Here is a 17,913-nt window from a genome sequence, read left to right as displayed (position 1 = left end):
TGCATAGGCCCGTTTAGAGACCACTGGTGTAGGTCATAAATAGTGACAGCTTGGGCTGAGATGGTGTGGTGTAGAGAGATCATTTACTGAGAAAAGAAACACTGAGAAGATACTGAGTTTGTGGGGAAAGTGCCTTTGGTTTGAACATGGTGAATCTGAGGCATCTTTTTGACATCCAAGTAGAGGTATCAGATTGGTCTAAGGGTTCAAGTTCAGAGAAATGAGCCTTAAAATTAGGGGTGCTCTGAGACGAGTGGTAGTTGAAGACATGTAAATACATGAAATTACTTTGGGAGAGAACACATAATAGTAAGAAAAGGCAACCTGGGAACTTGCCTTGAAGCAGCCTAAGGTTTAATACCCAGGTAAAGGCAGATAAATCTGAAATGCGGGTAGTGGTACAGATGTAGTCATGGAAGGGCGTGTTTAGGGAAGAAGAACTCTGACAGTGTTCCATGCTGCTGAAAGTCAGCTGGAATGAAGCAAAACCACCCACTGTTTTGAGCAGTGTGCTCACTGATGGGTGAGAGGGAAGTGTTAACGGGGAGGGGTCGTTCCATTATGCTAGTTGAGTACAGTGAACAGGAATCAGATATGTTCAGTTAAAAGGGAAATGTTGAAGGTGCAAAAGAGAAGGAATGATTTGATAGTGTAATTTCCCGGTAATGCAGCAGCGGGTAGGAAACTAGGAATATCAGCACCGCTTGATTGTAGCAAGGGCAAAGGAGAGGAAGAAAAGGTGCAGATATAGATAGATCAGTGTGCTTTGTAGTGAGAAATTGAAGACTGGTGGTTTTTACTATGACGTGGGAGACAAATCATCTACTCATAGAAGGGAAGGTACAGTATCAGGGTAGTAAAGTTGAGGAAGGAATGGGAGAGTTTTGAAGTAAGCTAGAAAACAGGAGAGCCAGTTGACCTCAGAAGTGAAAGAGTGGCACTTGGGAATTTGATGTTAAATTCCAGTTCCTGGGCTGGGTTAAAAAATGTTGAACAGAGAGGTTCATTTTTCTTCTATCCTTCTTCCTCCCATTCCTCACTGTTATTTGATGAGATGTTTTTAGCATGAAAAAAGAGAAGCTGTCTGACATTTTTACTTTGAAACTTTTTTCTCTGAAGAGAATGAACATAGGCCTCAGAGTGTTCCTTGTCATAGCGGACAGTCTACAGCAAAAAGACGGCGAACCACCGATGCCAACGACAGGCGCCATCCTTCCCTCAGGAAACACCTTGCGTGTAAAGAAAATTTTTCTCAACAAAACCTTGACAGATGAAGAAGCAAAAGTCATAGGTTAGTGTTAACTGGAATGAATAAATAATACAGTTTAATGTTCTTTTGTGAAAGTTTATGATCAAATCTAAAATGTATATATTTGCCTACATACATTTATTTGCCTATGAATGTATGTGTCAGGTTATTCCAGTATACAGAGTGATACAAAATGAATACATTTTCTATAACATCTGTTACTTTTCATGTTAGAAGGCTTTGGATTAAATATTTTCTTAGATGATACTATTCATTGCATCTTGTCCTTCTTCAAATTCAGTTGTATGCATAATTTTTATACCTTTTCTCCAATATACTGAAGCTGATCATCAGAGAGAAGAGTATGTCAAAGTCAGAATTTCTTTTGTAACATCAATAAGCTAATGTCAATTAAAAGTCAGTAACCTTTTATATTTTACAGAGAATAACTAATTATTCTATGTCTAATGTTTGACATTTTATAACTGAGTTTTCTTTCCCCCCTCCAGGAATGTCGGTTTATTATCCTCAAGTGAGAAAAGCATTAGATAGCATTCTAAGACATTTGGACAAAGAGGTTGGGAGGCCCATGTGTATGACTAGTGTGCAGATGTCCAATAAGGAGCCTGAAGATATGATTACGTACGTAGTCAGTAATTTCTCTTCATTGCTGTTTCAGTTTTCATAAGTGTAGAGGGTTGATTCTGCTTGTTCCCTTGCTTTCTCTTCTGGAGTTCGCTCCTTTTGCCATCTGCTGCAGTTTTTGATACAGTGATTCTTTCCAAAGGCTCAGTTTTACTCTTTTATGTGCTGTCAGACCAATATAAATAGCAAAAGTCATCCTTGATCCATACATTTCGTTGTCAGTGACAAGGCCTTATGATAAATCCTAGGTACCCCAGATGTGTGTGGACATGGCTGGTTTATCAAGTCAAATAAATGCTCTTTATTTCCAGAGCTTTGTTCAACAAAAAAGAAAACCTGAAAACCTCTTGGAAACTGAGGGTACAGAGGGAAATAATGTATGAGTAGCTTTTTGTGTGAGAAACTGTACCTCACCTTGCCCTCCACCCCACTCCCAGGACTGCTTGTCAACACACAGTTTCCGTTGATTGTTAAGAGACTTCCTTCTCAGAAGGATATATTTTCTGGCAACAACTTCTTTTACTTGCTATAAAGTATCCATGTATTTTTTACAAGAGGACTTTTTTATGGTGTTAATATCTGCTTTGTAGGTCTTAGACCACCAAATTGGATACTGGATCTCTCAATAAATGCAGGGGTTACTACATACTCAGTTCAGTTCAGTCGCTCAGTCGTGTCCGACCCTTTGCAACCCGATGAATCGCAGCGTGCCAGGCCTCCCTGTCCATCACCAACTCCCGGAGTTTACTCAAACCCATGTCCATCAAGTCGGCAATGCCATCCAGCCATCTCATCCTCTGTCGACCCCTTCTTCTCCTGCCCCCAATCCCTCCCAGCATCAGGGTCTTTTCCAGTGAGTCAACTCTTCGCATGAGGTGGCCAAAGTACTGGAGTTTCAGCTTCAGCCTCAGTCCTTCCAATGAACACCCAGGACTGATCTCCTTTAGGATGGACTGCTTGGATCTCCTTGCAGTCCAAGGGACTCTCAAGAGTCTTCTCCAACACCACAGTTCCAAAGCATCAGTTTCTCGGCACTCAGCTTTCTTCACAGTCCATCCCTCACATCCATACATGACCACTGGAAAAGCCATAGCCTTGACTAGATGGACCTTTGTTGGCGAAGTAATGTCTCTGCTTTTTAATATACTATCTAGGTTGGTCAACTTTACTTCCAAGGAGTAAGTGTCTTTTAATTTCATGGCTGCAATCATCATCTGCATGAATTTGGAGCCAAAAAAAATAAAGTCTCACTGTTTCCACAGTTTCCCCATCTATTTGCCATGAAGTGATGGGACCAGATGCCATGATCTTAGTTTTCTGAATGTTGAGCTTTAAGCCAGCCTTTTCACTCTTCTCTCTCACTTTCATCAAGAGGCTTTTTAGTTCCTCTTCACTTTCTGCCATAAGGGTGGTGTCATCTGCATATCTGAAGTTATCGATATTTCTTTCGGCAATCTTGATTACAGCTTGTGCTTCTTCCAGCCCAGCGTTTCTCATGATGTACTCTGCATATAAGTTGAATCAACAGGGTGACAATATACAGCCCTGACGTACTCCTTTTCCTATTTGGAACCAATCTGTTGTTCCATGTCCAGTTCTAACTGTTGCTTCCTGACCTGCATATAGGTTTCTCAAGAGGCAGGTCAGGTGGTCTGGTATTCCCATCTCTTTCAGAATTTCCCACAGTTTATTGTGATCCACACAGTCAAAGGCTTTGGCATAGTCAGTAAAGCAGAAATAGATGTTTTTCTGGACCTCTCTAGCTTTTTCAGTGATCCAGCGGATGTTGGCAGTTTGGTCTCTAGTTCCTCTGCCTTTTCTAAAACCAGCTTGAACATCTGGAAGTTCACAGTTCACGTATTGCTGAAGCCTGACTTGGAGAATTTTGAGCATTACTTTACTAGCATATGGGATGAGTGCAGTTGTGTGGTAGTTTGAGCATTCTTTGGGATTGCCTTTCTTTGGGATTGGAATGAAAACTGACCTTTTCCAGTCCTGTGTCCACTGCTGAGTTTTCCAAATTTGCTGGCATATTGAGTGCAGGACTTTCACAGCATCATCTTTCAGGATTTGAAATAGCTCAACGGGAATTCTATCACCTCCACTAGCTTTGTTTACTATATACTAGTATATGCTAACATCTCTGCACATGCTAAGTCCCTTTAGTCGTGTCTGACTCTTTTGCGACCCCATAGACTGTAACCCACCAGGCTCCTCTGTCCATGGATTTTCCAAGTAAGAATACTGAAGTGGGTTGCCATTTCCTTCTCCAGGGGATCTTTCTGAGTGAGGCATTGAACCCTCATCTCTTTTGTCTCCTGCATTAGCGTTGGCATGCAGGATCTTTACCACTTGCCCCACCCTAGCAAGCCCCAGGAAAGTTTCTCTAATGTGAAGGGGTTTCTTTTTTCCCCCTTGCATTACTTCTCCTGGGAAATCTTGATCCTTTCTGTCACACTTGCCTTATTTATGCCCATGAATCTGCCCTCACTGAGTTCCTCTGACTGCATGTGTTGGGTCTTCAGTGACAGCAGTGTCAACTTGCCCTAGTCAGCTGTTTCTTCTGTAACTCCATTAATGTTTGATTTGAATTTCACTTCCAGTGTTCACTTCCTTTTTCCTTTGCTGTACCTTAATTTTTGTTGGCCAAGTTACTCTTTTGATTATCCGTTTTTGTCCAGTATCACCTGATTTACCACTGGAGATGGGAATCAACACAGCTACACACTTCTGCAGTGTGAACTGAATAACAGATGCATAGTGACCAATTATGACAGACTTAGAAAAAACTGATGTGACTAAATCATTGGTTATGATACACATCCGTTATTTACATCCTAATTTGTAGGCTGAAGAGCTAATAGGGAAGCCTGGCTATACAATTACTTTCAGTTAATATCAGATAACAGAAAATTGAACCACACTGTTGGGGACTGGTATTATTTGACTAAACTGTGGTAACTGAAATCATGCATATTCGGACAAAGCTAAGAGAAGACTGCCTATATATAAAATCACTAAAAATAAGTAGTAGGTTCATTGCCACTATAATGAATACTGACTCCAAACTCTTAAAACATCCCAACTCTTTTCTATATAAAAATTGTTTTATCGGGCCAGCTGAAGGACAATTTGTGTCAAATAAATTAACAGTTTTCCCTTGAAATATAGACCACAATAAAAGCCAGTATATAAAAGGTTAGATATTTAAAATAAATAAATAAAATAATTGAACAACTAGGGAAAATACAGGTGAACTGTATCAAGCATCTAGAAGAACCAGGATTTCCAAATTTCACATATTTTATTACATAAACAATATGCTTATTTTTGTGTGTATTTGTACGTTCTGAAGTAAAATAAAAAGACAAGAACAGACAATACCACCAGTGGTATATGAGAATGTCTGTTTTCTAAAACTCCTGTTAGTACATGATGCTGAAAATAAAATTTTTTGTTAATTTTATAGGCCCCCAAATAACTAATATTAGGTTATTTAATGTCAATATTATTTATTTTAATAATTAAATATACATCAGAGGTTAAATCAGAGATTTAACTTATTTTTTTTTAATCAAAGATTTAACTTATTTGAAACAATTAATAAATAATGTATGTGTGTGTGCTCAGCCATGTCTGAGTCTTTGAAACTCCATGGACTATATAGTCTGCCAAGCTCTTCTGTCCATGGAATTTTCCAGGCAAGAATACTGGAATGGGTTGCCATTTCCTACTACAGGGTATCAGGAAGATCAAGTCCATGGATCAAGTCCATGTCTGTTGCGTTTCCTGCACTGGCAGGCAGATTCTTTACCACTGCGCCACCAATAAATAATTTGCTTAGTATTTACTATTTGAATATTTGTTATGCTTGTTTTCTTTTTAAAACTGTTTCTTTATTGAAGTTTATTGAACTTTTTATTGAACAAACACAGTGTTGTGTTAGTTTCAGGAGTATAGAAGGGTGAGTCAGTTATACATATGCATATGTCCACTCTTTTTTAGATCCTTTTCACATGCAGGCTCTTACAGAGTACTGAGTAGAGTTCCCTGTGCTTTACAATAGGTCCTTATTGGTTATCTGTTTTGTAATTAATTACTAATTACTGAAAACCTTTTTTCCTTGCTAGCTGTGTTTTTTCCTTAATTATCTATATATTCTTTTTTTGTATTTATAAACTGATAATTATTTACTGCAAATGTATATACTCTTTTTATTATGTTAAATACATTAAACTTTTGGAGGTAGGCTCATATTTTCTGTAATAATTTTTCTAAGTTTACTTTCATTGTTTGATATATGTAAGATTCATTTTATTAAGTCCTCTTGTAATCTGTTTTTTAGCGGTGAAAGAAAACCCAAAATTGATTTGTTTAGAACTTGTATTGCTGCTATTCCAAGGCTGATTCCTGATGGTATGAGCAGAACTGACCTCATTGAACTGTTAGCAAGGTAAATGAGAATTCCTGTTTGTGAGGTTAACTTTTATGTCATTCAGTCTTTTTAACTAAAGCATCCCATTACTATTATCACTAAAAAAATGTAGTGATAGAGACATTTTTAATCCTTGGATAACTCTCTATACTCCCATTTTGTCTTTTGTTTTGTTAACACATTCTCCTTACTCATCTTTTAACTTTTAAAATTCTTCTGGGTTCCCCTGTAAATCCCCTGTAAATTTTTAAATTCCTTGCCTTCTAGTATTTACTATTTCTTGGGATTTATAGAATATGTTCTGTTAACATATGTACATTATCAGCGTGTGATGACACTTACTAGGCAATTAATTATTGTGTTAACTCCTATGGTCCTTTCTTTAGCAGCTAGGGTGGTGGCCAGGTCTCATTTTCACTTTTTTTCTCTTATTGCAGAGCCCATGGGGTTCAGGTTTTTCTCTCTTTCCTCACTAGGCTCTATAAAAAGAGTAATTAATATGATATCCAAACTTAAATACCAGTTCCTGGAAGTAATTCTAAGTTGAGATGATGGCCTTTTGAAATACTGCTTTGCTGATGCAGTTGGGGATTCTCTTTAAATAAGGGGTCAGCAGACTTTTTTCATAAAGGACAACATAGTGACTGTTTTAAGATTTGTGAGTCCCGTGGTCCGTATCACAGCTGCTCATCTCTGCCCTGGTAGTGAAGAAGCAGCCACCTATTAAGGAGCCTGGCTGGATTTGGCCCTTGAGCCATAGTTTGCTGGCCCCGCCCTAATGGAAAACCAAGCACAAAGACCATCAATGGAGCAGTGATATCTCACCATGTTAGAAGATGGTTACTGCTCGCTGAACACCGATTACTAAGTCTTAAGCTAAACTCACAATGAATAAACAGTTAATGGACCCCTCCAGCAGCCTTTCCCACCTCCCTGGTCATGGAGCATTTCAAACACCCATGCACCCCCTATCCTCAGCTCTTAAGGGTTGCAGTAGGAGACTGAATGGTATTGAATGAGGAGAAGAAAGAGGTTACTTTGATACTTGGCACCATGAGATAAAGTCATCCCTTCCCACTGTATCTCTTAACTCTTGCTATAAATTAGATTGCGGAGTTACAAAGTTCCTGTCAGCGTTAGGGAGGGAAAACAAGTTTAATTATTTATAATGTTATTCCTTGAGAAAGCAGTAAACAACTGTCATTCACTTCTGCTCTTGCTCACCTCAGTTTAGTTCACCGTTTTGTGGATGGCAGTCCATATTCCCCACCAAAGTGAAGTTGCATCCGCAAGGGGCAGGGGTGGCGGAGCCGAGTAAAGGAGCAAACATCTAGGCAGTGGTTGACAATTTGCTATTGACTTTGCTCCTTTCCCCTGTGATACTTAATTTATTTTGGCAGAAAGAAAGATTCCAGGGTCTGCTTATTTTGTCCCTAGCTCCTATCACTTGGAATTGTGATGTCTAAATCTTATTTACTTAGAATAAAGCAAGCAAACAAATAAAGCAAAGATACACTGTGAGTTCGCAGACCTGTCTGCTGTCTCCAGGGAAGGTTCAGTAGTTCTCCTGCCATAAATGAGTCAGGCCCCTTTCTCCACGTGGATATATCTCCAGTCACACAGAGAGGTGTTAATTCATGGATTTAAGGAATGTTGAATGACCTTTATAGCCAGCAGCATGGAGCTGGTCACTCTCCTTTCCCATAGTCTCTCCTTTGGTGCCACCATCAGAGACACAACATTGGACTGCGACCCTTGATCTGACCCTGTGTGGTGTTTCCAATGTGCCGCTGTAACTGCTGCTCCTTTGGGGCCCACTTCCCAGTCTTTGTATTAAACAACTGTAGTACATTTTCTCCGCAGTCTTACTGTCAGTTGAAGGTTAGCTTAGCAAAGACCAGAACTGAGTTCAGCAGGGCGAAGACTGTGATATCACACAGTGTTCTTCCTCTATCATTGAGGGTAACTCCATCTTTTCAGCTGCCCAAGCATGTAACTGTGGCATATTTTTAAATACCACCTACTTATCTTTATTCATTTGAGCTGTTTCTAACTCTGATACATGTGTCTTGATGGTCAATCATATAAATAATTCTCTGTAGCCCCAAACAGAAACTCTTACTCATATAGCATTAAATATTAGTAGTTTCATTGCTGCAGACATCTTTTATGATTTTCTTATTTATCATTCTCTTTTTTAAGTCCTATCAAAATCCTTTAACTAATATTACATTCCTGTCCTCATATCTTATTGATTTCTTTAAAAGGTAATTATATATAGCCTCTCCTATAATTTACTTAATATAAATTCTCTTGAAGACTTCATGTGTCACTTTTTTTTCCATCTTCTTTTTTAGGCATACTCATTTATGAAGTTACAACTTAATTCTCATTTTCATTTTCAAGAATTATTTCTGTTAAATTCATTCCATCTTGACTGTATTTTTTTCATCACAATCAGCCATCTTATGTTTAACTGTAAGCTCAGCAGCGTAAAAGGAGCAGTAGAGATAAACTGTGTCCTTTCCAGTGATAGTATAGGACTAAATAAACGTCAGCTAGTACTAAGGTATTATATAATTCTGCATAAATCTGATTGATTATAGAATAATACACAGCATTTTAAGGATTAAAGAATTTTTAAAATGTAATTCTGGTTTGTTAGTCTGTGTTTTCTAAAGTGTAACATTTGAGTTAATGATCAAACTTACTATTCTGAACTATCAAACTTATTATTCTGATGCCAACTGATATTAATAGATTGACATGTGAATTTAAATAAATAAATACAGGTGAGCATAAGGACAAATACAGCACAAAAGGTGAACATTGGTCCCTGTTTTCTTACTTCTTAAGAACCAACTGAGAGGATATATTGTTTAAATTCTTAGTTTTAAGTTTTAGATGACACAGCTCTTTGGAAGGGTTTTGAAATTTGCTAATGGAATTTTGTTCTTGGTAGGCTCACAATTCACATGGATGAAGAACTTCGTGCTCTGGCTTTCAATACTCTGCAGGCACTAATGCTTGATTTTCCAGATTGGCGTGAGGATGTCCTTTCAGGATTTGTTTATTTTATTGTGCGTGAAGTGACTGATGTCCATCCCACACTTCTTGATAATGCTGTAAAGATGTTGGTACAATTAATAAATCAGTGGAAACAAGCAACGCAAATGCATAACAAAATCCAGGACTCACAGGTACCAGGCTCTTCCATAGTGTTCCTCTGTGCATGGTCAGTGGTAAATGGCTGATTATGATGTTAAAACATATTGATTTCCTTAAAAATTAAAAGTTTCATTAGTTTTATTTCCTTTCAAAGTATTTGTAACCCCTTAAGCAGAACTTTGCTATAGTTTATATATTAAATATAGAAATTAAATTCTTCCTTTGGTAATAATTAGTTCTCAGTGAACATACAAAGTAGAGGCAATTCTAACTCACATATAGGCTGTTTCCAATATATTTAAAGCTGGTATAATAAAAAATGTTGATAGCCTTTCAGTTGAGTTATTTGGTTGTTTATCAAAGGCACCAGTGGTCCCCATTTCACATATACAGTATGTGTGCTACTTAACCGAAAAGGGTGCTCAAATTATTGATTTATGAAAATGTAGAAGTCATAGAACCTTGGATATTAGAGCTGGATCATCTAAGCCAACCCAGCTTCTCAATGTTCAATGAGCCTGCACATCACCATCTCCTAGGTGATGCCACGCTGCTGGTCCAAACTTTGAGTACAAAGGATGCCATTCAATCCCTCATTTTCTATATAGAAATGTTGGACCAATAGTGATTAAGTGTCAACTCTAAAGCTTTTTACAAAGCAGCCAGAGAATGATAGAACTTAGGTACATTGCATATTCATGTGTTTTAGACTGCCAATTAAATGCTTTTTTCACTATATGATATGGTATTTTTATAAATTAAATGTTATTTAAATTTCTTGAGCTGAGGCAAACCTGTAGCAGTCATTTTTATGATTTGCTTTACTGTTTACTAATTGTTTTACTGGAATACATACTTTTTTTTTTTTAACTTGTGTTTTATTTTTCAAGCATGGTGTAGTTAATGGAGCTTCTCATCCCCCTCCTCTGGAAAGGATACCATATTCCAGTGTATTCCATGTGGTCGAAGGATTTGCACTCGTCACTCTCTGTAGCAGTCGACCTGCCACTAGGAGATTAGCTGTCAGCGTCCTTCGAGAAATACGGGCTTTAGTTGCACTTTTGGAAATACCTAAGGTAAATTTTAGATATTTCATTCAGCTATCTGATGAAAGTACTTAAAAACTATCCTTTTGTCCATCCTTGTTCCATTTCTGTTTTTACTGTACAGGTATCATTTACTTTTTAACAAGATCTTTCTGAGAGGGTCTAAGCTCACCTGCCTGCCTTCTATTGCATTTGTAACAGACAGGGCTAAAGTATATTTGTAATGTTTATCTAGGTTTGGCTGCTGTTCTCAAACATTCCTAAAACTTCAATAGACATGTGATGTCTTTTTTATAGGGTGATGATGAATTAGCCATAGATGTGATGGACAGGCTGAGCCCATCCATTCTTGAGAGCTTCATTCATCTCACTGGGGCCGATCAGGTAAACTGTAATGACATCATGCTATTCAGCAGTGTTTTGAAACTTAAGGTGTACATACATACAGACCTGAGTTTCTTTTAGGAATATCATGCATTAGAAAGTATTTGTGAAAATGGTAAGGTGCTTTGAAAATAAAAAATAATTTTTAAAAAACGGCATACACAAAGTGGCACTACTTTATGCTATGGTTAGTACTCTTCCCTACAAAAATATAAATATTTTATCTTTGTAAAATTCCAATCTTTCCAACTAAGAAGTTTCTATTAAATCTGAAGTTGCAATTGACTACTGTTTGCTATTGATTATGGCATATAGTATTCTTGACCTGTATATGCTGGTTAAAAGGCTATTGAAATTTTTTCTGTTGAAATTCAAATCAAAAAAATTGAACTCTGCACCTTGCAGTAAGTGTATTTGTTTGCTTTGCTATATAAATTCAAGTGCATGGAGTGAATATTTAATATCTTATGCCTGAGTCATATGTAATTTGGGGCTTCCCTGATGGTGGTAAAGAATCTGCCTTTCAATGCAGGAGATGTGGGTTCCATCCCTGGGTTTGGAAGATCCCCTGAAGGAAATAGCAACCCACTCCCATATTCTTGTCTGAAAAATTCCATGGAAAGAGAAGCCTGGTGGGCTGCAGTCCATGGGGTTGCAGAAGGGTCGTACACAACTTAGCAGCCAAACAACAGCAACATATGTGATTTCACTCATTGAAATGAAGAAAAACACTTCGTCAACACATACATTACTAAGAAAGCTTACGCTATCTTTCTTAGTTTGGTTTGGGGGAGAAAGGTCATATATCAAGTTTTTAAAACTGATACAAGAATAACTATCAAACTTTACTAATTGAAATTATTTTCTTCCTGTTTTGCAATACCTGCACAAGAGGTTTCTGTGCTTTCTACATAACTCTTGACTCTTACAACTCAAAGTTACAAGTAACCAAGAGAGATAATAATAAAATTTTAGAAGCCTAAGGTATGGTTCAATTTAAAGAATTCTGTTTTGGATTATTAACCATGACTTGGCCAACAAGAAGAGAAGTGAGTGACTTTCTTCTAGTGCCTAGAGCAGTGCCTGACTGAGAGCGGGTACTTTGTAAATATCTGTTGAATGATCAAGTGAATCGAGCCTCTGTTCAGTTTTAATTTAAGACTCCATTTTTTGTTGTCTATTGAATCATAAATAATTTGCTCTGAAGTTTATCTCTTCAGTGTAAGAGTTTTGACTATTATCGAGCAAATACTTGAGAATGTGTAGTTCTGGAGAGGAGCCCGTTTTCCCGTCTGTCCCACTTATGCATGCATAGTACACAGTGGCTTCCGTGGTGGCTCAGATGGCAAAGAGTCTGCCTGCAGTGTGGGAGACCCAGGTTCGATCCCTGGGTCGGGAGGATCCCCTGGAGAAGGAAATGGCAACTCACCCCAATGGTCTTGCCTGGAAAACTCCAGGGACGGAGGAGCCTGGCAGGCTACAGTCTGTGGAGTCGCACAGACTGTGCAGCTGATATTTTCACTTGTCTTGCAGTGCACATCATCATGAAAGTTAATAGTTCATTTTTGAGTTCTCTAGCATCTTGAGTATCCTGTGAGTTGCATATTCGTGTAAGAATTAAATAAGTGGTGATTCTTAACCTTTTGGTTTATAGATCTTTTTGAGACTAATAAAAATTACAGAATCTCTAGAATCTCTTCTAGAAAACTGCATGTGCACAAAAACCTTATATGCAATTTCAGGAATTCTCTGCCTCCTTAAATCTATCTCAGACTTCATATTATCCCTGTTTAAGAATCTCTGTTCTAGAAACTACCAGTAGACCACTTTTATAGTTTAAAGCAATTTATGTGGTAAAACTTAAGAAAGTTGTTGAAATGTGCAGTAATGAATTTTTTTTCTCTGCTTAGACTACTTTGCTGTACTGCCCGAGCTCAATAGATTTACAGACATTAGCAGAGTGGAACTCCTCTCCCATTAGCCACCAGTTTGATGTGATCAGTCCATCACACATATGGATATTTGCACATGTGACCCAAGGCCAAGACCCATGGATTATAAGTCTCTCCAGTTTTTTAAAGCAAGAAAACCTTCCGAAACACTGCCCTACAGCTGTGAGCTATGCTTGGATGTTTGCCTACACAAGGCTTCAGTTGTTATCCCCACAAGTTGATATAAAGTAAGTGATTTTCCTAGTGTAAATTTTGCAATATATAGGCTGTCAGCCTTCATAACACATGCACTTGAAAAGTTCTACAAATTGGAAACCCCATAAACGACATGCCATAATGTACTGGTGTGTTAAGGAGGGCAATGAAAGTATAAAGGATATAGTCATATAATCCTTTCATTCTTTTTGTATAATTTGGTCTTACAAATTATAATTGTTCATTTACTTAATTATCACAGTGCTTGGTACATGCCTTGTGTTCAGTGAATGAATGAATGAGAGTATGAAGATGAATATGGATGTGGGGATAGATCAGTTTGTAGATAAAGGGTGGGCAGTGAAGGGAAACGAGTTCAGTGAGTTTCTGAGCGTAATAGTAAAGAGTTAAGGGTAACTGACAGTGACAGAGAGTTGACCATGGCTTTATAAACTGCAGGTTAGTCTTATTCTTAAATTACAAAGAAAATTTGTTTGAAAAAGCATGTATACATTTTTTGGTTTTGTTTTTATTGTTTGTATATATGTATACATACATGGTAATTATATATTGCTATAGATTCTCAGGTATTGTTTATTGGATGCCATTTTTTAATGAAGATTGACACTTGCCACCTTGTATAACATTTATGAACTTATTTAGTCTCTTTATTTTACCATATTTTAAATTATAAGCCCCTCTCTTACCACCATTTCCTGTATCCCCTTTCTGCTCTATTTTTCTCCATCAAACTTAGCACCATCTGACACTTTTATTTTTGTGTTGTACATTTCCCCTAGCACACATGATGGTGGTGATTTTCTTTTAGCAGGTTTTTATTTTTGTTCTTTTACTGCCGTCACGATGCTCTGAAACTTTTTTAAGATACTAAGAAACTATTGATGAATCAATGGCATGGTATGTATTGTTTATCTTAATAGATTATAAGCCAACTGAAGGTGAGGACTAAAACTTAGTATTTTTCCTGTTTTGTTTTGCTCTCAGTCCTTAATCCCAACAGAATTTTCAGTATTTGAGAAGACTTATGGAATTGTTCCAAAATATTTTAGTGGTCTAATTTCTCAAGACAGAAATTTGATAGAAGCTTTAAAAGTGTAGATATTCTTTGACTCTGCAATTCCAATTTCAGGAATTTACCTGAGAAAATAATTAAACATGTATTACAATTAAGCATATATTCAAATGTTTAATATTGTGTATAATAGGGAAAAATTACTGTTAACTTAAATATCCAACAGTGAAAATGTGGCTGTATAAACCATAATAATCTCTATGATAAAACATATGTTCATCAAAAATGAGGTCATGGAAGTATATTTATTTACATGAAGAATGTTTCAACATATATGTTAAGTATAAAGAGCAAGTACAAAATAAATGAAATAATATTATTAGTTTTTATAAGCTAAAAGAGATACATTTATACCTTCATACATGTGTCTGAATTGAAGATGTGTAGAATATATAGAGCTTATTTTGGTGTGGGATTAACGGTGATTTTCATTTTGTTTTCACTTTTTTTCCTCTGCATTGAGTGTATATAATAAGTTATAAAATGTGACCTGATAAAATATTGATGGTACCCACAGAAATAATAGATTATGTTAAAATGATCCTATAATGTTTTAACTTTCAGTCTTATATTTTACTCATTATATCTGATTCCGCAGAGATTCAGTAGTAGTAATAAATACTTTATGCTAACCATCTCCCCTAAATTGGTAGAAATTTAGCTTTAGTTGGACTTCCCTGGTAACTCAGATGGTAAAGAATCTGCCTGCAATGCAGGAGACCCAAGTTCAATCCCTGGGCTGGGAAGATCCCCTGGAGAAGGGAATGGCCACCCATCCCAGGATTCTTGCCTGTAGAACTCCATGGACAGAGGAGCTCCCGCTTAAAAGAAACTTTTAAAAACAGTGTTATTTATATCTACCTGTTTTTCTTTTTCTCAGTAGCCCCATCAATGCCAAGAAAGTAAATGCCACCACAAGCAGCGACTCGTACATTGGCCTGTGGAGAAACTACCTGCTTCTTTGCTGCAGCGCGGCGACCTCCGCAGCTCCCTCCACATCCGCGGGCTCCGTGAGGTGCTCTCCTCCTGAGACGCTGGCGTCCACCCCCGACAGCGGCTACAGCATCGACGCCAAGGTAAGCTCTTTAGTTCTGGCGCTGAATCCAGGTGGCAGCATAAGAGCAATGGTTTAACGTTTCTTTTTCAGGGCAATAAAGTAACTTGATTGAAAAGTGTCTTAGTTGCATGCACTAATACTGAAAACGGTTCAAGAAATCCCTCTTACCATTGGGTTGACCCAAAAGTTCCTTCAGGTTTTCCATGGCAGCGTATGAAATCCAAATGAAGTTTTTGGCCAACCCAATATTATAATGGATTCTTAGTTGGAACCAATAATATATAAAGTTTTTCTTTTAGAATTTCCCTAAATTATGTAGTGGGACAAATAACTTGATAAGAACAGTGATATGGTCTCCATGATATGAAATAAAATATTATCAGATGGTTGAAGGAAACTGACAAAACTTAACACTGGGTGTTTAATGCTGATGATTCTTTTAGAAGTAGTTTTTTGTTTTTACTTATTTTTACAGGTCAAAAGAAATAGGCTAAGGGAGAGATTCAGCCTGTATTACATGATAGTAAATGTCTGTAAGAAATTAAGAGGCCTGCAAATCCTACTTCTGTTAACAAATTTGTAGTGAGCAAATTCTCAGTGACCGTTTCAAGATTATGTACATTACAGTTGAATTCTGAAGCACCATTCATTCTAAAATGTCATTATTCCATTGTCTGTGACCAAATATTGTTGAAATGTCATATTATTTATTTGAATGTACTATCATTAGTGGCTACTATAAATATAATATCTTTTTTTCAGATTATTGGCATCCCATCCCCTTCATCCTTGTTTAAGCACATAGTTCCAATGATGCGCTCTGAGAGCATGGAAATCACTGAATCCCTAGTTCTAGGTCTTGGCAGGACCAACCCAGGAGCATTTAGGTAATTATCTTTATCTTTCTCTATGCAGTAAAATAGTAAATGTGGCTACTTTTTGAGAAGGCAAGGTAGCATACTTATTATCAGGATAGTTTCATATCAATCCTGACTTTTACCAGCTAGCTAGCCACTTAACATTTAGCAGGTCCTTTAATTTATCAGCGCCTTCATTTTCTAATTTTGCTTAACATTTACCCTATTTTCTTCAAAGAATGATTATGAAAATTATATATTGTACATAAACATGTTCTGGAGATTAAGAAATGCCATGTAAAGGTATAATATTTTCCTTCCTGTCTTACATAGTGATTCTGTTAGTTTACAGTCTTGATCTGTTGCTTAAAACTAGTTTTTCTCCTTCTTGTTCAAGAGAGTGACTATTCTTAAAAGACTTATTTATGTACATATTTTATATCATTCTTGATGTTTTTGACAGTCATAAAGCAACTTCTTCATTTTTGCCTGAGTTTCTGCTTTGTTATTGCTGACTAGATCCTAATTTTTTAAAAATATGTATTTATTTATGGCTGCCCTGGGCCTTCCTTGCTCTGTGCAAGTTTTCTCTAGTTGCAGCGAGCATCAGCTGCTCTTCATTGCATAGTGTCGGCCTCTTATTGCCGTGGCTTCTCTTGTTTAGGAGCACAGGCTCTAGCATGTGCAGGCATCACTGTTGCAGAACGTGGGCCCAGCAGCTGCAGCATGCGGGTTCTAGAACGCTCACGGTTCAATAGTTTGGAGCACGGGCTTAGCTGCTTCACGGCATGTGGGATCTTCCCCGACCAGGGATCGAGCCTGTGTCTTTTGCACTGGCAGGTAGATTGTTATCCACTGTGCCACCAGGGAAGTCCTGGGTCCTTAATTTATTCTTTTGAGGTTGTCCTCTATTGATATGGTGTAATGTTTGATGCTTTGTCTCCACGGTAACATATACAACAGAGAATAGGTTAATAAATTATATCTGTAGGTGTGAATAGCATTCATTATAAATGAAGTGTTGGAAGACTATTTTATGACAAGTAAATACACTGTTGTGCTAATAGAAAACAATGAGGTACAAAAATTATCTGTTTCACAAATCCCCATAAATAGAAACAATTCTGAAGCAGATACTTTGAATGTCTGCAGCTGTTTCTATAGACAATGAAATTGCAGATGGATTTTATTTTCTTCTTTTTTTTTTTATATTTTCCCAATTTTATACAATGAGTACATTTACAATTTAAAATCAGGATATAAGCAAAAATAGATTATTTTCGTGAAATTCATACCTTTTGACTGATAATTTCATTTGTAAGGACTAATCCTATTGAGATAATCAGAATTGAAGTCAAAGATTAATATGTAAAGGTATTCACTGGACATTATTTATTTTAACAGATAGAATTTAATGATTCAGTAATAACTGAAAATGGTTAGGAAAATTATCATATTCAGCCTAATACTAGAGTATTATAAATTAACTAATGGCATGTGGAAGTGCTTATACTAGTGTTAATTAAAAGAATACTATTTTATGTATGTTAGAGTTTCAACTATGTGAACTATATATGGGTTGTAAAATGAACAGGTATTTATCTCTACAAATTAGAATAAGTGGCCTATACCATTTTTTCTGTTTTTCAAATATTCTACAGAGTATGTGTGTTATTTCACAATCAAAACAAAACAGAGACTTCCTGGCGGTACAGTGGTTAGGACTCCATGCTTTCACTGCCAGGGGCCCAGGTTTGATCCCTGGTCGGGGAATTATGATTCCGTAAAGCCATGTGGTATGACCCCCCCAAAAAAAAAAACCACAATAAAAG

General features: G+C 37.1%; 1 protein-coding gene across 10 annotated transcripts in view; it reads left to right on the top strand.

Annotated features, from left to right (window-relative positions):
* Positions 1-17,913, top strand: part of FRYL (FRY like transcription coactivator) — a 297,672-nt gene that overhangs the window by 208,780 nt on the left and 70,979 nt on the right. For all 10 annotated transcript variants that reach the window (XM_070458031.1, XM_070458033.1, XM_020879792.2 and 7 more), the window contains 9 exons: positions 1,120-1,291; positions 1,759-1,891; positions 6,240-6,347; positions 9,292-9,529; positions 10,388-10,573; positions 10,841-10,927; positions 12,838-13,106; positions 15,048-15,243; positions 15,987-16,111. In XM_070458031.1, coding sequence (XP_070314132.1) covers positions 1,120-1,291; positions 1,759-1,891; positions 6,240-6,347; positions 9,292-9,529; positions 10,388-10,573; positions 10,841-10,927; positions 12,838-13,106; positions 15,048-15,243; positions 15,987-16,111 — 1,514 coding nt within the window. The remainder of the gene's footprint in view (positions 1-1,119; positions 1,292-1,758; positions 1,892-6,239; positions 6,348-9,291; positions 9,530-10,387; positions 10,574-10,840; positions 10,928-12,837; positions 13,107-15,047; positions 15,244-15,986; positions 16,112-17,913) is intronic.

The sequence above is a fragment of the Odocoileus virginianus genome, chromosome 29 (genome assembly GCF_023699985.2).
Source record: "Odocoileus virginianus isolate 20LAN1187 ecotype Illinois chromosome 29, Ovbor_1.2, whole genome shotgun sequence".
In the NCBI taxonomy this organism is placed as follows: Eukaryota; Metazoa; Chordata; class Mammalia; order Artiodactyla; family Cervidae; genus Odocoileus; species Odocoileus virginianus.
Note: the sequence above shows the minus strand (reverse complement) of the source record. Positions and strands in the feature narration are given on the sequence as shown.